The sequence below is a fragment of the Nerophis lumbriciformis genome, linkage group LG07 (genome assembly GCF_033978685.3).
Source record: "Nerophis lumbriciformis linkage group LG07, RoL_Nlum_v2.1, whole genome shotgun sequence".
Lineage (NCBI taxonomy): Eukaryota > Metazoa > Chordata > Actinopteri > Syngnathiformes > Syngnathidae > Nerophis > Nerophis lumbriciformis.
Window position 1 is genome coordinate 47,745,675 of NC_084554.2, and position 24,574 is coordinate 47,770,248.

At 42.9% G+C, this 24,574-nt stretch overlaps 1 protein-coding gene across 4 annotated transcripts; it reads right to left on the bottom strand.

The window, feature by feature from the left end:
- ezh2 (enhancer of zeste 2 polycomb repressive complex 2 subunit) lies at positions 1-23,223 on the bottom strand. Of its 4 annotated transcripts, XM_061964988.2 has the most exons (19): positions 22,738-23,222; positions 15,500-15,623; positions 15,223-15,351; positions 15,027-15,146; positions 14,841-14,961; positions 10,992-11,147; positions 10,826-10,928; positions 10,587-10,750; positions 10,417-10,514; positions 10,142-10,358; positions 8,433-8,593; positions 8,232-8,367; positions 8,035-8,160; positions 7,789-7,967; positions 5,866-5,961; positions 5,719-5,800; positions 5,567-5,647; positions 5,426-5,510; positions 1-986 (listed from the first exon to the last, which is right to left on the bottom strand). In XM_061964988.2, exons 2-19 carry the CDS (start codon positions 15,614-15,616, stop codon positions 926-928), a joined length of 2,232 nt encoding a protein of 743 aa, XP_061820972.1. In that variant the 5' UTR covers positions 15,617-15,623; positions 22,738-23,222; the 3' UTR covers positions 1-925. The 4 variants fall into 4 exon arrangements, with proteins under 4 accessions (XP_061820972.1, XP_061820970.1, XP_061820971.1 ...); XM_061964986.2 differs by having other exon boundaries at positions 10,417-10,750; positions 22,926-23,223; XM_061964987.2 differs by having other exon boundaries at positions 10,417-10,750; positions 22,910-23,223.
- Between the last annotated feature and the right edge of the window lie 1,351 nt (positions 23,224-24,574).

The following is a 24,574-nucleotide window of genomic DNA, read 5'->3' on the forward strand; positions in this document are numbered from 1 at the left end:
GACGTTTTGTAGAATTTATTCAAAGAAAATCCCTGTGACTAACAAGTCAGCACCTTCCACGAGAGTGGGAAATGTATCTTCTTTTTTTTTTTTTGCAGAATTAAAAAAGTCCAAAGTGGAGCCTGAGTGCTTGCTGCTGATTGGCTCTCCTCGCCTCGTCAGCCAATCACTGAGCAAAATCTGCACCTTTTATTTGTAAACATGATCTATTATACAAGTGGCTGCTTGTGACATCACTCCTCAGGAATGTGATCAAACCTGCAGGTGACGCGCTAAACGTCAACATTGGCAACAATCAGACTCTAAAGATGCTTTTATGTTACAGCAGGAAGTCACATCAAAAGTCGACGTGAGCGTGCTTCAAAGGTGTTTAAGAGCCTCATCTCGCCAGTACAATGGCGACTTTAGCACCCCTGGTGGCCAAACAAGTCATTGGTGGCAGTGACGTCATGGAGGTGATACACATTTGATTGAAGGCACAGCCAGCTTTGTCAATCAAATTCTTTATCGTTGTGAACATTTTGCCTTTCGACAAGACAGCAGATGAATATTAAACAACATTTTTGGCTGAGTTTCAGAAAGTCTTCAGCACCAGAAGTAAAAAAAAAGTTTGCTGCTGGTTTCTTGTTTCCAAAACAGCATCAGAACATAAAAATATGGATGTTTTTCTAGAAACAAGCCAGCCTGTGAACAAGTTGTCAGTTTAAAAAAAAGAAGCCTGCTGCTGGTGGATTTGGTCCCTGAAGTTGAATCGAGATGATTTATCTCACAGCAAAAAAGAAAAGTCTTGTTCTTTGGGTTCAGACCAAAACTTGCTGAAGAGACACTCCAGAAGATTAAAAGATTGTTCCTGAAATGTTGCTAACATGTCTTGTTCTCCTGAAGTGTGTGTGTGTGTAAGGCTCCGTCACAGGTGAAGTAGACATCAGGCCATCTCCGCCTCCCGCTCGATGCCAACGTACTTGAGAGCGTCCGCTTGACTGTACCTGGTGCATGAACGTGAAGTGGTGAGTCAATCATAGCGACCTTTATTCAGAAAGCACTTTTCAAACACAGGCAAGTGGCAAACAACACGGAAAGAAGAGAAAAAAACATGACATTTGAGGAAAAACGCCACCTTTAAATACTAACTAAAACTAACACCATATAAAAAAAAAAATAGTATGAAGCATGGAAAAATAAAATAAATACAACTTTGAGAGAATAGTATTAATAATTGCAATAAATAAAATAGAAAATAATACCCAAAAAATTATATATAAAGAAAATGAGTAAAAAGTGTGATCAAAAAGGTATCTTTAACCTTTTTTTTAAAAATATCAACGGCCTCTGCAGGCTGTTCCACAGGTGAGGGTCATAGTCGCTAAAAGCCACCTCAACGTGGGTCTTTGTTAAAGATAAAAGTTTGGTGCCAGAGAATCGGCGAGGGTTGATACGGTAAAAGCAGGTCAGGTAGGTAAGATGGCGCAAAGACATTCAAAAACTAATACTACAACTTTAAATGGACCCTGAAGCGGACAGGCAGCCAATGGAGCGACTTTAAAACTGGTGTAATGTGCTCCCGCCCTCTGACTTTTGTAACATTGTAGACTTCTTTTTGGGAAGTCCAGAGAGCATTACAATAGTTTCAACCACAGGAAATAAAAGCTAGCATTAGCACGTCCGTGTTGGCATGACAGAGGAACGGGCGTACTTTGGCTAGGTTCTTAAGATTATATTTTTAATGTGTGGGATAAAATTCCGCTTGGAGCCAAAAATCTCTCCCAGATTTGTATGGATTGCGTTGGTGTAGAATTTTTTTTGAGCGCCCTTTAAGAAAAAAAGTAACATTTTTATTGGCACAAAGTGCAGCCACTCAAAACCCAAAAGAAAATTATGAAACTCAAGACTACATTTTTACTTTAACGATTTGACACGTCATGTACCACAGAATTGTACTAACTTTATAATCATTGAAAATGTAATACCGTATTTTTCGGACTATAAGTCGCAGTTTATTTCATAGTTATGTGTGAAATTATTAACACATTACTGTAAAATATCAAATATTATTTAGCTCATTCACGTAAGAGACGAGACGTATAAGATTTCATCGAGTGACAGATTGTTTGGTAAACGTATAGTTCTATATGTTGTAGTTATTTGAATGACTCTTACCATAATATGTTACGTTAACATACCAGTTGGTTATTTATGCCTCATATAACGTACACTTATTCAGCCTGTTGTTCACTATTCTTTATTTATTTTAAATTGCCTTTCAAATGTCTATTCTTGGTGTTGGCTTTTATCAAATACATTTCCCCCAAAAATGCGACTTATACTCCAGTGCGACTTATGTTTTTTCCCTTCTTTATTATGCGTTTTCGGCCGGTGCGACATATACTCCGGAGCGACTTATAGTCCGAAAAATACGGTACAATTCTATAACATGCATGCAAAGAAGTCAGAAAATGTTTCCTATTTGGCAACTCTATCCTGTAGCCCAGGGGTGTCCATTACATCCATCGCCAGCCAGGCATAAAAAAAACACCTAAAAATTAGATATCAATCTTCACCAAGACGTCACTTGGGTCTTGTGAGATGACTCTGGCTGCTGTCAGACCATTATTAGGAAAAAATGACCGACAGGAAGGCGAGAAACACTTTTTATTTCAACACTCTCGTGCCGCACTTGCTGTCAAAACTCTGAAGACCGACCGCACAGTTCCTACCTTCACAATAAAAGCGCTGCTTCATCCTGCCTGCGCTAACAAAATAAGAGTCTTGGAAAGCTGGAGTGCACAAGCTAGCAAGCTACGGAGTTTGCCGCCAATATATTTCTTGTAAAGTGTATAAAAAGGAGTATGGACGCTGGACAAATAAGATGTCAAAAAGCAATCACTTTCATGTGGTATTGGACAGAAAGGAGGACTTTTTTTCTCCTCCATTTGAAAATGTGGACGTTGTCAGCACTACTGTCTGATTCCAATCAATGCAAGTCATCACAATCAGCTAATACTCCAACTTATATTCTTCTCTTCATGAAAGAAAGGAATCCATAACATGCTTGTATTGTCATTAAACACATTTAACTTGCTAACAAAAATGTCTCTTTCATAAATAAATAAATGAGGTAGATCCCTTCCACTTGGTCAATTGAAAAGTAGCTGGCCTGCCGTAGCAACACCCGCTAAGGTAATATACTTCCTGTTTACATCAAAAGTATACCTTCCCGCTGGCTATCAATAAATACTCTACAACTACAACTGGTTGGGAACTAAGAGTGTTGAGATGGAAAACATCCCAACAAGATGAGCAGCAAAGTAGACCGCCCTCAGCTTTGTGGATGGGAGAGCAAACGGCGGTGACAACAAGTAAGCTAGTTAGATCAGTGTTCTTCAACCTTTTTTGAGCCAAGGCACATGAAAAAATGCGGAGGCACACCACCAGCAGAAATAATTAAAAAAAACGAAACTCAGTTGACAGTAAAAAGTCGTCGTCGCAATTGTTGGATATGACTTTAAATCATAACCAAGAATGCACCAATATAGCTCTTGTCTCAAAGTAGGTGTACTGTCACATCACACCCTGACTTATTTGGAGTTTTTTGCTGGTTGCCTGTGTGTAGTGTTTTAGTTCTTGTCTTGTGCTCCTATTTTAGTTTTTTGGTATTTTCCTGTAGCAGTTTCATGTCTTATATTTCCCGCATCTACTTTGTTTTAGCAATCAAGACTATTTCAGTCATTTTTATCCTTCTTTGTGGGGACATTGTTGATTGTCACGTCATGTTCGAATGTACATTGTGGACGCCGTCTTTGCTCCACAGTAAGTCTTTGCTGTCGTCCAGCATTCTGTTTTCGTTTACTTTGTAGCCAGCTCAGTTTTAGTTTTGTTCTGCATAACCTTCCCTAAGCTTCAATGCCTTTTCTTAGCGGCACTCACCTTTTGTTTATTTTTGGTTTAAGCATTAGACACCTTTTTACCTGCACCCTGCCTCCCGCTGTTCCTGACATCTACAAAGCAATTAGCTACCCGCTGCCACCTACTGATATGGAAGAGTATTACACGGTTACTCTGCCGAGCTCTAGACAGCACCGACACTCAACAACAACAACAAGACATTTGCGGACTATAATTACTGGTTTGCAAAGAAAATTGTTTTTAACGCAAAAACCGTATTTTTCGGACTATAAGTCATAGTTTGGCCGGGGGAGCGACTTGTGTGAAATTATTAACACATTACCGTAAAATATCAAATAATATTATTTATCTCATTCACGTAAGAGACTAGACGTATAAGATTTCATGGGATTTAGCGATTAGGAGTGACAGATTGTTTGGTAAACGTATACCGGTAGCATGTTCTATATGTTATACTTATTTGAATGACTCTTACCATAATATGTTACGTTAACATACCAGTTGGTTATTTATGCCTCATATAACGTACACTTATTCAGCCTGTTGTTCACTATTCTTTATTTTAAATTGCCTTTCAAATGTCTATTCTTGGTGTTGGCTTTTATCAAATACATTTCCCCAAAAAATGCGACTTATATATACCGGTATGTTTTTTTTCCTTCTTTATTATGCATTTTCGGCCGGTGCGACTTATACTCCGAAAAATACGGTAGGTGAAATTAGATAATCTCCCACGGCACACCAGACTGTATCTCATGGCATACTAGTGTGCTGCGACACAGTGGTTGAAAAACACTGAGTTAGATGATGCTAACCTGCGAGCTTGTTTTGGCATCCCTTGCTGCCATTCAGTGCGGCGTTTAGGCAAGAGGAACAGCGAGTACACTAAAAGATGGAAGTATTTTTCGGACTATAAGTCGCACCGGCCGAAAATGCATACCGGTAATTACCGGTAAGAAGGAAAAAAACATAAGTCGCACTGGAGAATAAGTCGCATTTTTGGGGGAAATTTATTTGATAAAAACCAACACCAAGAATAGACATTTGAAAGGCAATTTAAAATAAAATAAAGAATAGTGAACAACAGGCTGAATAAGTGTACGTTATATGAGGCATAAATAACCAACTGGTATGTTAACGTAACATATTATGGTAAGAGTCATTCAAATAACTATAACATATAGAACATGCTATACGTTTACCAAACAATCTGTCACTCCTAATCGCTAAATCCCATGAAATCTTATACGTCTAGTCTCTAACGTGAATGAGATAAATAATATTATTTGATATTTTATGCTAATGTGTTAATAATTTCACACATAAGTCGCTCCTGAGTATAAGTCGCACCCAAACTATGAAAAAAACAGACTTATAGTCCGAAAAATACGGTATTTGGTGCGAAAATGAAGGTTTAAAAAATGCAGATTTTGTTAGTGAACGCTCCTTCTGGCCTTCAGGGCCTGGAACTAAAACCTGTTTTGTCCTTGGCACGTGTGGTCACGTGACCAAGGCGTGTTACCTGTAGTCAAAGAAAAGCTCCTCCCCCGTCTGAATGGCTCTCTTGGCGAAGATTCCAATGCGGTGGTCGCCGTTCACCATCATCACTGCGGAGGGACAGAAGTGGCAGTCAGCACGTTGTCGCCGGTGAGCGTCTTCTTACCTTTGGCGTAACAGTTGGGGTTGACCGAGTGGTTGGCGAAGCGGATCTTGTTGCCTTTACGCGTGGCGTCCACCACGAAGTCTGAGGGAGGAAAGTGGGAGACCATGTCAGCTGGAAGATTGCGAGAAAGACGGCGTCATGTGACTGGATACCGTTGTTGAGGTTGAAGAGGAAGCTGCACATGTACTTGTCGTACACTTTGCCTCTGCGGTCCGCTTCATCCTGAGAGATGATCTGGCGGTGACGGGAGGCACGTTAGCATTTGCACTTTCGCGTCTACTTCCTGCGTGCTGTCCTACCTCGCCGCAGTATTCAGAGATGAACTCGTTCTTCTGGACCGGCTCCTTGATGAAGATGCCCCAGCCCGCCACGTCGGACGGAGCGAGCAGCAGGTGCTGAGGAGGAGAAAGAGGGCGGAGTCAGTAAGCTAACAGCGGTTAAAGGTCATTTAGTCTGAGGGGGTCCAAAGTACGCAGATCATTTTTTAACAGCCTGTGGCACATTCTAAAAATACAATTATTACAAATAAGTGCACTGTAACGGGAAAACAATTAAATAGAAAAATAATGAATCAAAATCAATGTTATGAATTGACTTAAGGCTCCAATTACTTCACATCAGATCTCACAATATTTTTAGGGGGAAAACAAGGCATATTTTGTCATAAAAACAAATACAATTCATGTTTTGTGCGCTTTTTTTTTTTAAACTTGTCATTGCTCAAAAAAATTATGAATCAAAATCGATGTTGTGAATGATTGACCTAGTAAATACTTCACATCAAATATTACTCTTTGAAATATTTTTTGGGGAACGTGTTTTATATTTTTTGTGTTTGCCATATCAAAACTAAGGTTATCTTATATATAAATACATATGATATAAATTAAAACTATTAAATTGACACATGATACAGTATATCTGATGTAGAGATTCAAGCATGGAAAGTTAAAAATAATCATACGACTTATTACTCATGAGTGGAGCCATTTTGGATCCCCAAAACCTTTGTGTGATTTTTTTTTTGTAACTCATTGCTCAAAAAAATACTAATGAATCAAAATCAATGTTGTGAATGATTGACCTAGTAAAAGCTCCAGTTACTTCACATCAAATATTTCACTTCAAATTTTTTTGGGGAAATATTGCATATTTGGTGCTTTTGCCATAAAAAACATTGGTTTTCTTCGATTAAAAAGGGCATAGAACTTTTTTATATACACTGTATTTTCCGCACTATAAGGCGAACCTAAAAACCTCAAATTTCTTCAAAAGCTGACAGTGCGCCTTATAATCCGGTGCGCCTTATATATGGACCAATATTGAGCCACAACAGGTCTCCCAACTACGATAAGCAGCCGCCGACTTCATTTTCCCCCGTCTTCTACGGGGGAAAATGAAGTCGGCGGCTGCTTACTGTAGAAGAACTACTTCTTCTACACGGGAAAATGAAGTCGGCGGCTGCTTACCGTAGCAGAAGAAGCAGGAAAATGAAGTTGGCGGCTGCTTACCGTAGTTACGAGACCTAAACTTTATGTAAAGACCCAAAAATGGCTCCTATTAAGAGACATGCTTACGACGCAGAGTTTAAACTCAAGGCGATCAGTCACGCAGTAGAACACAGGAATAGAGCAGCAGCGAGAGAATTTAACATTAACTAATCAATGGTGCGGAAGTGGAGGAAGCAACATGATGACCTGCGCCAAATAAAGAAGACTAAACAGAGTTTCCGAGGGAACAAAGCGAGATGGCTACAGTTGGAGGACAAACTGGAACAGTGGGTTGTTGAACAAAGAGCAGCAAGTAGAAGTGTCAGAACAATCACTATTTGTTTTGTTGACATTCCCTTTAGCGCAGCTCCATCTAATGGATGCATAACGTAACCCCAGCCTCTACTGTAGCGTCTATTCTATGCGCCTTATATATAAACAAAGTTTTAAAATAGGCCATTCATTGTAGGTTCGCCTTATAATCCGGTGCGCCTTATAGTGCGGAAAATGAAGTAACACTTTATATCAATAGATCTGAAGTTGATTGTTGTACATATAAAAGTTTGAATAGTAAAAAGTGTTTAACATTTCCCAAACTTAAGGAGAGCCCTAAAGTTAAAGTAAATCTAAATATTGTCGTTTTAAAATAGAAAATGATCAAAATGGGCCCCCTGCATGCTTTGTTTTCCTGAGTGGAAAAATTTTGGACCCCTGATTGAGTGTCGGCGTCACCTTTTTGGCGCCCCTCTGGATGGAGCAGTTCTTGCAGGAGACGTTCTTGCTGTCCCAGTGCTCGGCGGCGCCGCACGTGAGGCAGAGGTCAGGGTCGCACTCCCTCACTGCCAAGTAGCACGGACACTGCTTGGTGTTGCACTGAGCTTTGCAGCGGCAGCCCGGGAAGCGGTTCTGACCTGCGGGCGGCCCGAGAACAAAAGACGTGAGCACTTAAAGAGGCGGGGAAAGGGGCGTGGCGCTTACACTCGGAGCTGCACTGGCAGAACTTCTCGCAAAAGTTCTGAGCGGTGACGCACGGGCACGACGAGTCGCAGGGTTGGCGCGGGTGGTCACATGGCTGGTAGTTGTAGACGTGATTGGACGAGCCGTCTGGAAGGGGCGGGGTCAGACAGACAGCATGTGATGCGTCAGTGGTGAGGGCGTGTCATGTGACCGCTGACCTTTCTTCAGCTGGATCTTCCTGCAGTGAGTGGCCCACAGCCGGTGCTTCCTCTTCTTCTTCCTGGGGGGCGTGTCCTCGTCTTCTGCCGGGGCGCGGGCGATGATGCTCGACTCTTTGACCCGGAACTCGTACACCTGCGCCGTGTGGACAAGCGTGACCGCGCTGCGAGCGTCGATGCCGCGAGGAGGCGGGCGCTCACCTGTCGGCAGCTCTTGGTGCTGATGAGGCGCGCGATGGCGCAGTAGTTGTCGTAATACGTGCCGATGAGGACGCGGAACAGCGAGGCCTCGGCGCCGCTCCACTCCAGCGTGTCGGCGGTAAGCTTCATCTTGACGGGCGTCTGACAGCGCGAGTTTCCTTCTGCAAGAGACAGGAGCCATTATAGGAGCATAACATAGTGAATGTGGTGTCCAAAGTGTGGCCCAAAGCTCCAGTTGTGTTGGCCTGCAACGTGTCGGGGAGAAAAAGCATTAAAAATGGAAGAAAAAGAGCAAAAAGACGATGAGTGGGGGGACATGTTGATATTTTTATTTAATATGTAAGATGCTACAAAAAGACATTTTATATTCAAACGTACTATCAGCTATGTGTCAAAGTGACACATTGTAATATCAGTATGTGACCCTTTGTGGAAAAAAATTTGAACAAAATGTCTGCTTTTTTTCTCATTACATTAAAAAATGTTTTTTCTTTTTTACATTCCTAATGTTTTTTTCTCCAACAATATGCTGCAGGCCAACAAAACTGCAGCTGCGAGCGGCACTTTGGACACCCCTTTTTTAGTGTAATTGTTTTTGTATGGTCGGATAATTCTCAAGTTTAAAAGACATGAAATGGTAAGCAGTACATGCAGTTTTTCCGTCAAAATTGAAAGAACGAGTACCGGTAAGGCGCTCCGGAGTGTACGTCGCACCGGCCGAATATGCACAATAGAGAAGGAAAAAAACATATATATGTCGCACTGAAGTATTGGGGGAAATTTATTTGATAAAATCCAACACCAAGAATAGACATTTGAAAGGCAATTTAAAATAAATAAAGAATAGTGAACAACAGGCTGAATAAGTGTACGTTATATGAGGCATAAATAACCAACTGAGAACGTGCCTGGTATGTTAACGTAACATATTATGGTAAGAGTCATTCAAGTAACTATAACATATAGAACATGCTATACGTTTACCAAACAATCTGTCACTCCCAATCACTAAATCCCATGAAATCTTCCTCCCCGGTGTCGCCTCTGGTATGTCCTTTCTTTCTGCTGCTCGATTGCCGTTCTCTGCTGCATATTTCACTACGTCCAGCTTGTAATCTGCAGTATATGATTTCCTTTGCAGTGCCATTTTTGTTCAGTCCTTCTCAGTTTTTATAAGTTACTGCCAAAGTTGATGTGATCCATTTTAATAGCTATGGCAGTAGCATATAGCAGTTAGCATCCCATGACCCACAATGCACTTCTGCCATGACCCTCCCCCGTCGAATTCTTATTGGTTGACGTGTGAGTGACGATTGCTGCCGTTTGCTTCGTCTCTTACGCGAATGAGATAAATAATATTATCTGATATTATTACGGTAATGTGTTAATAATTACACACAAGTTGCTCCTGAGTATAAGTCGCACCCCCGGCCAAACTATGAAAAAAACTGCGACTTATAATCCGCAAAATACAGTATGCTTAGTAAGAAAGATGAAGTGATTTATTGACGCACGTTATTTCCAGCCTTTCGCAGACCACTTAAAACCACATTGAGTTTGACACCTGTGATGTAATCTTGTCTATATGTAATGTCTGTTTTCGGCATTTTGTAACAAAGTAAAATAATATCAAAATGGCCCCAGTATACTTTGACTTTTCGGTATGCAGCCCGAGTTTGGACACCCCTGATGGTATCTAATGAGGTCACCTGAGCTGCTGCTGTTGTCGTCCTTCTTGTCTTCCTCGTCATCTTTGCTGCCTTCTCGCTCGCTGTCCGTGTCCTTCGCCTCCGAGGAAATGGTGGGTGTGCCGGGGCGGCTGTTGCTGTTAGGAAGTCGTCCACGGCGCCGCCCTGTCGTACGCTTGGAGGGAGTCTTGGCACGCTCGCCGGCTCCCCCCGCAGGATACTCACTCGCCATCCCCTCCTGAGACGACACGCGTGTCAACTTGGCAGTGAGGGAGGGAGGGAGACAAGTGGCTGACCTGCAGCAGGTACATGTAGCAATCCTCGCCACAAGGCTTGCTGTCCACCAGGTTTTCCAGGTTCTTACGCTTGTACGTGTTGGGAGTGGCGTGGAAAGCTGCGGATAAACACGGAGTGAGACCGGACAATTTGTAACGGAAGCGCGGCGGTGATGTGGCCTCACACTCACGATGCAGGAAGCAGTCGTATTTGAAGCAGCGCCTGCAGAACAGCGTGTGGAAGGAGTGCAGGCTCTGCTCGCGCTGCACGGAGCGAGCGTTGGGCCCGTCGATGTTGGGCGTGCACTCTGGAGGCAAGGCGCCAGGAAGCTGCTGCTGTGTCAGCTCCTTGTACCTGAGACACACACACGTGAGAACGGCAAGATGGACGCTAACTGAGGGTTGCAGGTCAGCTGGAGGAGACACATACTTCTCTTTCAGCTCTTCAGTAGAACCTTTGTCGGGGAACATGGCTGAGATGGCTTCAAAGATCTTGTCAGAGGGAAACCTCTTGCTGCAATCGTTTGTACGGCCTGGAACAGACACACATTATATAAGGTCGTAGTGGTGAAGTGGTGCTGGTGTGGCGTCCTCACTCTCATTGATGTGGTGTGCGTCCTCCAGGTGCTCCTTGCCATCGCACATTTCCATCTTGAAGTCGGGCTCTTCTTCCTCCTCGTCCTCGTTGTCGCTGTACTGCGCCAGCGAGCTCACCAACTCCACGAAGATCTCGTCGTTGATGAAGCCGCATTCTGTAAGCAAAGTTGTGCACTTTTTTGTTATACCTTTTACTTTTTAATTAATGCCAGCCTTCATGTGTCACTTTTTTGTAACAAATTCTGCAGACGTTGCAAATTATTCAAACAATTTATTTTCATACAAAAATGGATACACTAAGGAAACTACAGTACATTTTCCCACACTACTTGGCGGTTCACTTACTACAGTCTCAGTGTATCACAGATTTTACAATTGTAAATTGGCATTTATTAAAAATTAGGGCTCAAAACTATCACAATTTAGAAGTTTTATATCGGCTGATATAGATAGTTATTGATATTTTTTATGACCTATGGAAAATAAGGAACAGGAAGTGAATTGTGAAGTTAATTATATTTATATAGCACTTTTCTCTAATGACTCAAAGCACTTTACATGAGAAAAATACAAAATGTACACATTTATTTCAAATTTTACCTTCCTGACTATAATTCCCTCAGCGATCAAGGCAGAAAGGAAAGGAAATGCCCAACACAAGCATGGAAAAGAATGTAAACAAAATTCTAAAATCGCATTAAACACTTACCGTACTAACCTCTCAAAGTTAAGGAGCAAAAATAAGGAATACATGAATGCTTCTACCGATCACCACCTGGTGGTGAGTTGGCTGCGATGGTGGGGGAGGATGCCGGACAGACCTGGCAGGCCCAAACGCATTGTGAGGGTTTGCTGGTAACGTCTGGCAGAGTCTCCTGTCAGAGAGAGTTTCAATTCCCACCTCCGGAAGAACTTTGAACATGTCACGAGGGAGGTGCTGGACATTGAGTCCGAGTGGACCATGTTCCGCACCTCTATTGTCGAGGCGGCTGATTGGAGCTGTGGCCGCAAGGTAGTTGGTGCCTGTCGTGGCGGTAATCCTAGAACCCGTTGGTGGACACCGGCGGTGAGGGATGCCGTCAAGCTGAAGAAGGAGTCCTATCGGGTTCTTTTGGCTCATGGGACTCCTGAGGCAGCGGACAGGTACCGACAGGCCAAGCGGTGTGCGGCTTCAGCGGTCGCGGAGGCAAAAACTCGGACATGGGAGGAGTTTGGGGAAGCCATGGAAAACGACTTCCGGACGGCTTCGAAGCGATTCTGGACCACCATCCGTCGCTTCAGGAAGGGGAAGCAGTGCACTACCAACACCGTGTATGGTGCGGATGGTGTTCTGCTGACCTCGACTGCGGAAGTTGTGGATCGGTGGAGGGAATACTTCGAAGACCTCCTCAATCCCACCAACACGTCTTCCTATGAGGAAGCAGTGCCTGGGGAATCTGTGGTGGGCTCTCCTATTTCTGGGGCTGAGGTTGCTGAGGTAGTTAAAAAGCTCCTCGGTGGCAAGGCCCCGGGGGTGGATGAGATCCGCCCGGAGTTCCTTAAGGCTCTGGATGCTGTAGGGCTGTCTTGGTTGACAAGACTCTGCAGCATCGCGTGGACATCGGGGGCAGTACCTCTGGATTGGCAGACCGGGGTGGTGGTTCCTCTCTTTAAAAAGGGGAACCGGAGGGTGTGTTCTAACTATCGTGGGATCACACTCCTCAGCCTTCCCGGTAAGGTCTATTCAGGTGTACTAGAGAGGAGGCTACGCCGGATAGTCGAACCTCGGATTCAGGAGGAACAGTGTGGTTTTCGTCCTGGTCGTGGAACTGTGGACCAGCTCTATACTCTCGGCAGGGTCCTTGAGGGTGCATGGGAGTTTGCCCAACCAGTCTACATGTGCTTTGTGGACTTGGAGAAGGCATTCGACCGTGTCCCTCGGGAAGTCCTGTGGGGAGTGCTCAGAGAGTATGGGGTTTCGGACTGTCTGATTGTGGCGGTCCACTCCCTGTATGATCAGTGTCAGAGCTTGGTTCGCATTGCCGGCAGTAAGTCGGACACGTTTCCGGTGAGGGTTGGACTCCGCCAAGGCTGCCCTTTGTCACCGATTCTGTTCATAACTTTTATGGACAGAATTTCTAGGCGCAGTCAAGGCGTTGAGGGGATCCGGTTTGGTGACTGCAGGATTAGGTCTCTGCTTTTTGCAGATGATTTGGTCCTGATGGCTTCATCTGGCCAGGATCTTCAGCTCTCACTGGATCGGTTCGCAGCTGAGTGTGAAGCGACTGGGATGAGAATCAGCACCTCCAAGTCCGAGTCCATGGTTCTCGCCCGGAAAAGGGTGGAGTGCCATCTCCGGGTTGGGGAGGAGATCTTGCCCCAAGTGGAGGAGTTCAAGTACCTCGGAGTCTTGTTCACGAGTGAGGGAAGAGTGGATCGTGAGATCGACAGGCGGATCGGTGCGGCATCTTCAGTAATGCGGACGCTGTATCGATCCGTTGTGGTGAAGAAGGAGCTGAGCCGGAAGGCAAAGCTCTCAATTTACCGGTCGATCTACGTTCCCATCCTCACCTATGGTCATGAGCTTTGGGTTATGACCAAAAGGACAAGATCACGGGTACAAGCGGCCGAAATGAGTTTCCTCCGCCGGGTGGCGGGGCTCTCCCTTAGAGATAGGGTGAGAAGCTCTGTCATCCGGAGGGAGCTCAAAGTAAAGCCGCTGCTCCTCCACATCGAGAGGAGCCAGATGAGGTGGTTCGGGCATCTGGTCAGGATGCCACCCGAGCGCCTCCCTAAGGAGGTGTTTAGGGCATGTCCGACCGGTAGGAGGCCACGAGGAAGACCCAGGACACGTTGGGAAGACTATGTCTCCCGGCTGGCCTGGGAACGCCTCGGGATCCCCCGGGAGGAGCTGGACGAAGTGGCTGGGGAGAGGGAAGTCTGGGCTTCCCTGCTTAGACTGCTGCCCCCGCGACCCGACCTCGGATAAGCGGAAGAAGATGGATGGATGGATGGACATGAATGCTTCATAAAGTGTAACAAAATGGTGCAAAGTGTGAAAATGTAAACATTGAAAAACCTAAGAAAAAATACTTTCTGTAGCTTTAGTGCTAGGAAGTTATGGCTGTACTCTAAAGGGTGAGGGCAGCTAAGGTGGTGTGGTATTACTGATTATGAGCGCCTTGGTCTAACTACGGTCCGTTTAAAAAATGCCACACTCGACAGTGTCGAGGTTCATTTTCTTGTGCGTTACTGAACATGCTCCTCGCTCGTAAAACCAGCACTGTCATGACTTGACGACGACGTGCCATCATGCCTGTAAAAAAAATTAAAATATGGCGAATCGGTTCTTTTCAAATAGAGTATAGTACCGCTTTTGATTCATTAGTACCGGTATACCGTACAACCCTACCTGAGTCTATTTCAAAATGTTTGACACACATAATCATGCCAGCTGCCATGCTTCTGCAATCAACATTTGACCTAAAATAGCAACAAATACTTCCGATTGAAGGTCTACCATCTCCCTCACTAGTTTGCGCCACTTTTCAGAGAACAAATTACTACTTTTTGTGACTTAATGAAGGAAAAAGCTTCTCAAGCTTTGCTACACGTCTTAAAATAAAGCCATAAGTCATCGAAACGTGGGAGCTGTAAGTTTGATATTTTAACCTAGCAGGATGTTGCTGTTAAAATGTTAGCATGTAGCTAAAATAGCTATGCTAACGTTTTAGTGACACTCAAGTGTGGACAAACAGCTCAATGGCATTAAAACTACAGACACAAAACAGCATGTTTTCAGTCAGGCTTACTAAAAACATTTTTAAACAGCATCAAGGCTAGATTCTGGACCACACATCTAAGCACACCTCTGTCTCCGTGGACTTTGCCATCGTAGTTCTTAATGAGCTCCTCGATGAAGGTGCCATCCTGGTCCAGGATCTCGTCTCCCATGTATGGAATGTTATAGAGCACCGTCTCATCTTCCACCTGAGGAAAAAACAAAACATTTGTTAAAGATTTAAAGATGGTACCTAAGATTGTGTTTCACTGACCATGAAGTTCTGCTGCAGCGGCGACCACGAGTACATGACAGGGATGGAGGCCACGGCGTTCAGGGTCTTCAGGGGGATGACTTGACGCGGGAACTCGGAGAAGCCGCTGTCCACCGTGCACTGCAGAGAGAGTGCAACTTGGAAAACGAAAACGAACAAAACGAGCGCAGGCCGAGCTCAATGTTGACCCGCTGACCTCTCGCGTGCCTCTGAGCGAGCTCACAGACGTCATGATGTGGACCGGCTGGATGCGGCGGGTCTTCCACTCCTGGTTCAAGAGGTCGGTGCGCTCCAAGATTTTCTGGCGGTTGGTGTTGAACATGCTCTGGAACAAAAAGGACATCATTGGCTCATGCTCTGGCAACAACTTTGATTTACGTAATGCCTGAAGGAAAACGCTCAACTCAGAAAAGAGTCAAATCTCATCACGCCCGTTTGCGTGTCTTAATTCTATACCATAAAGATCAACGAACCTTGACTTCATCGGCCCGCCTGAAGCGCTTGAGCTGGCGCAGCCTCATGTACTCAGACTTGACTCTCCTCTTCCAGCGCCCCGGACCTTTCTCTGAACGCTTCCCAGTCAGCACCATGATGGACCTGCACACACACATCATCATGGTGGCAACAAACATCCCTGCTTTTGTTAGCCAGCTAATAACGCAGCCTCTTCTACGTCAAATCTGATCACCTCGAAGTCAGCGATGACAGCATCTACTAGGGCTGGCCGATAAAACGATATCAATATTTAAATCGATATTAATTTAAAAAATGCGTTTGATAAAACGGACAATTTTTTCCCCTTCTTTCTTGGATGAAACCGGAAGTTGCGAAGCAAGGTTGGTTGCATGAACAAAGGCCCTTGCTCTCTGGTAACGCAGGAAGTGATCACTGATCAGTGGGAGTGACACGCTAACAGCCAATCAGGTAACAATACCAACTATCAAGTTTGTTGCGCCATCTTGTCGTCTCGCGGTTGATTCTCGAGTGAGAAGAGAAAGTAAAAACGAGGGCTGCAGAGAGCGAAGACATTGTCGTTAAAACAGAAAAAGTCACCTCAACAGTATGGAAGTTTTTTTAGATTTTTTTTAAGTGGACCGTAGCCCGACAATGACCACGCCACCTAAGCCGCGCTCACCCTTTTAGAGCACGGCTGTAACTTCCTGGCACTAAACCTGCAAAAAATAGTTCTTCTCAGGTTTCTCTGTTTACATTTTCACTTTTTGCACTATTTTGTTACACTTTATAAGGCGTTTTTCTTTCAGTACCTTCATTTTAAGGGGTTCCTGTTAAAATGTTAACATTGAATGTTTTCCATGGTTGTGTTGACATTTCCTTTCCTTTCTGCCTGAGTATAATAATCAGAGGAAGGTTACATTTTAAATGAAAAGGTTTACATATCTTTCTCCTGGTCCTTATTTCCGATAGGTCATAACAAATATCAATAATTTTCAATAGTGATACAATTTTCAGCCATAACACCCAGCACTAGCATCTACTCATGTTGACTCTTTTTGTCTACAAGTAACTTCCTGTCTGAAACTGAAGCTTGATGCCAGCGAAGGAAGTCGACTTTTCAGTCAACGAGTACTACTACTTCCAACAGCCATGTGTTTACAATCTACTTAAACATGGAAGTGAGTTTTACATTAAAATACGGTGACTTCCAACAGCCATGTGTTTACAATCTACTTAAACATGGAAGTGAGTTTCACATTAAAATACGGTGACAGACAGGCAAACACACAGCAATGACACAAAAACAAAACAAATGCTGAAATCACAAACACCTCAAATCTGATCGCCTGGCAAACTTTCTTTTTGTTCCATTGACTGGGAACATTTCTGTCTTGCAGTTTTGGGCATTTTGTATTTGCAGCATTTCCTCGTTGCAGTTGTTTAGCAGCGTTTTTTTGTTTGTCACGGTCGCCCACCAGATTTGAATCTATGGAAATAGATCTTTGTTAACAGCAGTAACTAGAAAGGTGGTTTGTCGACATGAAACCAATTCACGATCACTACATAGTTAAGTAGGAAAAGTCTACTTTAATTGGGTCGTGTCCTTTCTATGCAGATATTATTCAACTGTTATGCTCCTTCAATGATTCAGAGTTTCTCTTGTTATCTGAATTTTTGGAGTGCATATCCTCTATCAAAAAACTGGTTGTCCTCAAATTTCCTCCAGACGAATTCAAACAAAACGGAAACTCTGATAATCGCTCCCGACAAAAAGATCCCCCTGATCAAGAACTCCCTTGGTGCATCTGTTAAAAGCAGCCTCAGAAACCTTGGGCTTGTGTTGGATCAGTCCACGTCTTTGGAGGGTCACTGTCGTCAACTGACCAAAAACTGTTTTTATCATCTCAGAAATATAATTTGTTGTCAAATTTGGATCTTGAAATGATCATTCACGCGTTAATTTCATCTCGCATTGACTATTGCAATTCTCTTTTCACTCTCTTCAACAACTCAACGCTAAAGAAACTTCACACTGCACAAAATGCGGCTGCCAGACTTTTGGCCGGCGCACCCAGAACGGCCCATATCACCCCGGTGCGGCCTATATCACCCCCGTTTTATCCAGTCTTCATTGGCTTCCAGTTAAATTCCGCATTGAGTTAAAGATATTAGTCCTGACATTCCGTGCGTTGCATGGTGAGGCCCCTCAGTACATCACTGACTTGCTATACCCCTACTCCTCAGGGCGCCTCCGGTCTTCAGGCCAGGGTCTTCTAAAGATCCCAAAAACTCGTTTTAAAACCCGTGGAGACCTGCCATTCCAGGCTATAGCTCCCAGACTCTGCATCAACTTGCACCAGTCCTTCCGTGATCTTGACTGTGTTGACACTTAAGAAACATTTAAAAACTTTTGTTTTGTAAAGCTTTTAGTTAATGATGGATGCCTCAGGAAATCTTCTGGCCCAAGAAAATATCCAATGCACATCTATACAAGAAGACAAAGTGCAGCAGTGTGGTGCTAGAGATCAAATTCCGCCGATTCCAATGGCTTGGGCATGTTTTCAGGATGGACCAAGACCGCATCTCCAAGATCGCACTATGTTGGACTCCACCTGGGAAAAGGAAGCAAGGCCGGCCCAAGAACACGTGGCGGCGTACAGTGACAGCTGAGCTGAAGGAGATGAACCTAACCTGGGGTGAGGCACAGCAACCCTAGCACCTTCAAAACCCTCAAACCTCGACTCCAAACATCCCAGAACAAGCTAGTCAGGTTACTTCTAGACCTCCACCCCAGATCACACCTCACTCCTACACACTTCTCCAAAGTGGGCTGGCTCAGGGTGGAGGACAGAGTAAAACAACTTGCACTGAGCCTAGTCTATAAAATCCGCTACACCTCCCTGATACCGAAGTACATGTCAAACTACTTCCTTGACCGCCATAACCACAACACCAGGGGGAGCTCCACAAACCACGTTAAACCCAGATTCCGATCTAACAAAGGTCTTAACTCATTCTCCTTTTATGCCACATCAATATGGAATGCACTCCCAACAGGTGTAAAAGAAAGGGCATCTCTATCCTCCTTCAAAACCGCACTAGAAGAACACCTCCAGGCAACTTCAACCGTAAACTAACAAACTTCCTTTCACATCCTACCTCCCCGGATTGTAAATAATCTTATCAAATGTAAATAATCAAATGTAGTTACTTATTCTTATGCTCTCTGATCTCTATGTCCACTACTTACTGTACATATCTTACCAAGTCAGTCCTACACTGTTCCAATGTCCATTTCTCTGATGATGCAATTGTTGATGACTGAAGTGTTGATATCAACCAAACCTAACCCTGCCCCCTCCACACCCCGGATTGTGAATAATGTAAAGAATTCAATGTAAATACTCTGATGTTTATCTTGTGTGATGACTGTATGATGATAGTATATATCTGTATCATGAATCAATTTAAGTGGACCCCGACTTAAACAAGTTGAAAAACGTATTTGGGTGTTACCATTTAGTGGTCAATTGTACGGAATATGTACTGCACTGTGCAATCTACTAATACAAGTTTCAATCAAAAAAAAGCATGTTGCTCAAGACAGGTCCAGATGGAGGCAGATCGTCGAAGCCTTATGTCCCATCAGGGACGAAGAGGATTGAGTAAGTAAGTAAGCTTTAGTTCATGAACCTTTTAATTATCATTTTAATACACTTTTTATCCTTTTTATGATGTTGCCCCTGTTTTAATTGAATTGTCGTTTTACTTCACCTATGTTTTGTACAGCGCTTTATTTTATCTGAGAAAGCGCTTTATAAATAAAAATGTACTTACTTACTTATCTGCCCGAAATAATGGCAGACATTTAGGCAGTGTTGGGACTACAAAGTAACAAAGTTACAAAGTAAAGCCGTTAGTTTCGGCGGTAACTAGTAATCTAATGCGTTATTTGTTGTATTCAGTAACTCAGTTACCGTTAGTACATGATGCGTTACTGCGTTATTTTTTATGTAGTATCAGCTAGAAACAGAAGATCTGAGTGTGTTTTATTGGAGCGCTGCAGTGTCGTCCTTCTGAATGTTCTTGTGTCACTGGGTGTGGCTGTGGGGAGTTGGGGGGCGTGTCTGTGTTTACTAACAACGTAGCCGCAGTCGACTCGAGTGTCTTAACATGGAGATATTCTCACTTCTTTTTTTTGTCGAGCACAAAGAAAAGAACATTAGAGTTAAATGTAAGTTGTGTCTTGGATCAAAGATCCCGTCTACTGCCCAAAACAACAATTCAAATCTGCCTGGTTAGGCTTTGTGTATGTCACGTGTGCCTTCCTTAGGTCAGGGTTTTTCAACCTTTTTTGAGCCAAGGCACATTTTTTGCATTGAAAAAATCCGGAGGCACACCAAATCATTAAAAAACTAAACTCAGTTGACAGTAAAAAGTCGTTGTTACCATTGTTGGGTATGACTTTAAACCATAACCAAGCATGCATCACTATAGCTCTTGTCTCAAAGTAGGTGTACTGTCACCACCTGTCACATCACACCCTGACTTATTTTGCTGTTTTCCTGTGTGTAGTGTTTTAGTTTTTGTCTTGCGCTCCTATTTCGGTGGCTTTTTCTCTTTTTTGGTATTTTCCTGTAGCAGTTTCATGTCTTCCTTTTGAGCGATATTTCCCACATCTACTTTGTTTTAGCAATCAAGATTATTTCAGTTGTTTTTATCCTTCTTTGTGGGGACATTGTCAATTGTCATGTTCGGATGTACATTGTGGACGCCGTCTTTGCTCCAAAGTAAGTCTTTGCTGTTGTCCAGCATTCTGTTTTTGTTTACTTTGTAGCCAGTTCAGTTTTAGTTTCGTTCTGCATAGCCTTCCCTAAGCTTCAATGCCTTTTCTTAGGGGCACTCACGTTTTGTTTATTTTTGGTTTAAGCAATAGATACCTTTTTACCTTCACTCTGCCTCCCGCTGTTCCCGACATCTACAAAGCAAATAGCTACCTGCTGCCACCTACTGATATGGAAGAGTATTACACAGTTACTCTGCTGAGCTCTAGACAGCACAGACACTCAACAACAACACATCATTTGGAGACTATAATTAGTGGTTTGCAAAAAATATTTTAACCCAATTAGGTGGAATTAGATCATCTCCCACAGCACACCAGACTAGGGATGTCCCAATCCGATATTTGGATCGGATCGGCCGCCGATATTCGCAAGAAAATGCGTATCGGCAAGGCATGGGAAAATGCCGATCCAGATCCAGTTTTAAAAAAAACTCCGGTCCGTGTTTTCCAACGCACTGCTTTAAATAATACATTCCACTTTTCTGCTGTTCCCTAAGCTCCGTTCCGCATTTTCCAGCACACCTTCAGCACATCCACAGGTCTGTGGAATCTCACGCAGTTGCTTTTAGCTGCTGGCATTACACGACAGGCTCTTCTCACTCTTTCCTGTGTCTCCCTCTTACAGACGGCGAGCGCACCTTCTTACACACGTCACATACTGTCAAGTCATACGTCACATACGTATACGCCCTCTCCCAGCAGAGAGCGAGGTAGCAGCATGGCTAACGTAGCTGTGATGCTAGCGCAGCCGCTAAGGTGCGTGCCTGCTCAAACGTCCTCTGCGCACGGCAAATCTATGCCACGCACAAAATCAAATAAAAAAATAAGCGCATAACAATTTTCGACACACGGACACAACAGAGAAAACAGTTTTCGTCATCATTGTTCAAATATTGTAAGGTCTGTCGAGACGCTTATCTCCATTCGGTGCCACACGTCCACACCATCGCCGAGGCAAACATTTCCACGTCAACACCGTATGAAAAAAATAGTGATTTTTTTTTAGTTGTGATTTCCCTCTCTGCATGAAAGTTTAAAAGTAGCATATATTAATGCAGTATGAAGAAGAATGTTTTAATGTAGACATGCAAGCCTTGATAGAACATTTTGAAAATCAAGACTACATTTCCTGCAAATGGGTGCATTTCTACCCTATATTTTAACTTTAGATTTATTCTCATATCAAACTCTTTTGGCTGTCTTTTTGACACTTACATCCGGCGCCCCCCTCCACACCCTGGATTATAAATAATGTAAATAATTCAATGTGATTATCTTGTGTGATGACTGTATTATGATGATAGTATATATCTGATAGTATATATCTGTATCATGAATCAATTTAAGTGGACCCCTGGAAAAACTTATTGGGGTGTTACCATTTAGTGGTCAATTGTACGGAATATGTACTTCACTGTGCAACCTACTAATAAAAGTCTCAATCAATCAATCAAAACACATAGAATCATCATACTGCTGTGATTATATGCATCAAGTGTTCATTCAAGGCTAAGGCAAAATATCGAGATATATATCGTGTATCGCAATATGGCCTTAAAATATCGCAATATTAAAAAAAGGCCATATCGCCCAGCCCTAGTTTCAATGATGCCATTTCTCTTTGTCATGTATAATTTTGTCTATTTTGTGTTTATCCTTGAATAAACAGGTCAGTTTCTTGTTACCAACCATTGTGTATTATTCAAACTCCCCTAATTCAGCTGGCTAGTTGTTATCAAGAGTACTAAAACCCTTTTCAACATGATTCTGACAACTCAGTAGGCTAAATAACTTTAAACTTTAATACATGCTCGGATAGGCCATTATCGGTCAGTATCGGTTCGGAAGTGCAAAAACAATATCGGTATCGGATCGGAAGTGCAAAAACCTGGATCGGGACATCCCTACACCAGACTGTATCTCACAGCACAGTGGTTGGAAAACACTGCCTTAGGTGAAGTCAGGTTTACAGCTATGTTGTTATTATGCTGTTTGTTACTTATGTATGCTATGTTGCAGCTATTTAAAATAGTTTTGTCAATTTGTTCTGGCCTGAAATAAATTGGCCCTTTGAAACATATCTTTGTCTTTGTGTGTTGTATGTAGACCACATGGCGTAGCAGAGTTCAGTGATGCAAATGCATGTCAAGTTGATCAACAGATTGTATTATTCTCCAGTGCAATAACAGTACTGAAATGAAGGCTAAAAGGGCACTAATGTGTTTTTTAAAATGAAAAAGTAACTAAATAGTTACTTTTCACAGTAACACATTACTTTTTGGTGTAAGTAACAGTTACTTTTGAAATAAAGTAACTAGTTACTGGTTTTCAGTAACTAACCCAACACTGCATTTAGGTGATACAATTACAGACTTTTGTGCTGTTTCTCAAGAGCTTTAGTGTACTTACGTGAAGTACTAAAGAAGCGATGGACGGCAGCACCGGCATGAATGGAAGGCTCCTTGGAAGTTTACACCCCGACTTAGCTAGCTTAGTTGTGACTAAGTTACCAAACATAAGAGTCGCCTGACATTACAGGAGTCAATGACATTTTACATTAGGGGGAAAAAGAGGCACATACAGACAGCTCGCCTTGCCTGCGTTGGAGGTTCCGTCGTCATTCAAGACCGCGCTGAGCAAAGTCGTCCTTTGTGTTGCCGATTAGCTTGCTAGCTAGCCGGGGGGTTAGCGCGATAGCAGTTAGCTAACAAGGACAAAACCTTTCACTCCGGCAGTGCCGTGACTTTACTTGAACAGGCCCGGCGCGATTTGAGTTTGAACCCGGTTGTTACACACACAAAAAAATATGTTTACGCCGCCGATTTCTCTTCAATTCGGCAATCCAACCCCGGTGCCCGCTCTCTTCTCACCGCCCACTGGCCGCTGCCGCAGATTTAAGAGGCGCCAAACGTTTGGACCAATCACAGGCCTTGACATTGGGCCAGCTGAGTGCCGTGTGACGTGATAGGTCGCGCTTATCAAGCAGTCAGCCAATGACAGATCACGTTGGTAAAAGAAAAAGAAACACCAGGCCTGAGCGCGGTGACAGCGGCTCACAAGATGTTAAATTATATTAATCGTTTAAATTTGGAGTCGTCTGTCTTGATTTATTGTTCAGTTAAGCTGTCTGTGTAATGGCGCGTTTTGGTGCACCCAAGTGAAACGAATGGAATCAAATGAGGTCACTAAGTTTATCTAGCCACGCCCCCGCAGTGAGCCGCGAATGCTGCGTTCAAGTGCAAAGGAAGTAACAGTTCAGTTTCAGTTTATTTGGAACATGCATACGATACAATGTAAAGCAGTGGTCCCCAACCTTTTTGTAACTGCGGACCGGTCAATGCTTGAAAATTTGTCGGGGGGGAGTGGGGGTATGAATTGTGAAGTTAATTATATTTATATAGCGCTTTTCTCTAATGACTCAAAGCACTACATGAGAAAAATATAAAATGTACACATTTATTTCAAATTTTACCTATCCTGACAATAATTCCCTCAGCAATCACGGCAGAAAGGAAAGGAAATGCCCAACACAAGCATGGAAAATAATGTAAACAAAATTCTAAAATCGCATTAAACCATACTTGCCAACCTTGAGACCTCCGATTTCGGGAGGTGGGGGGTGGGGGCGTGTTCGGGGGTGGGCGGGGCGTGGTTGGGGGCGTGGTTAAGAGGGGAGGAGTATATTGACAGCTAGAATTCACCAAGTCAAGTATTTCATACATATTATATATATATATATATATATATATATATATATATATATATATATATATATATATGTAGATATCTACATCCTGAAAATATGCAAACAAAACTGTGTTTAGATAATTGATACTTCAAACTTGCGTAAATAAATATTAAGGAATATAACATAACTTGGCTTCTGAGAGTTTCAAAATGTAATGAATAAAATGCTAAAGTTGTTGATAAACAAGCAATTATTTTAATAATTAAATATGGTCATTTTAAATGAATTATTATTATTATAATTTAAAATCAATTATTTGAAATATGTTTATTTTAGTGTATAATTCTATGGCTGGATGTAATAAGGAGTCACGAAAAAATACAAATAAAAATACAATTAATTTTGATGTTTTTAGCAAAATATAGTAAAAATGCATTTATTTATTTATTTATTTTTTATTAATAAATATATTTATTTTTAGGTAAAATAAACATAATAATACAATTTATCTCTCGTCTGGATGATTTAGTTCTTGTCACCCTGTTGTCCTCCCGTCAC

Excerpts from the sequence above, each read along its gene's own strand:
- ezh2 (XM_061964986.2), bottom strand. The coding sequence starts at position 15,616 with ATGGTGCTGACTGGGAAGCGTTCAGAGAAAGGTCCGGGGCGCTGGAAG. Across the intron at positions 14,962-15,026 it reads CGCTGCAGCAGAACTTCATG|GTGGAAGATGAGACGGTGCT; the intron begins GTCAGTGAAACA and ends TTTTTTCCTCAG. Across the intron at positions 5,648-5,718 it reads CCTCTTCAACCTCAACAACG|ACTTCGTGGTGGACGCCACG; the intron begins GTATCCAGTCAC and ends TTCCTCCCTCAG.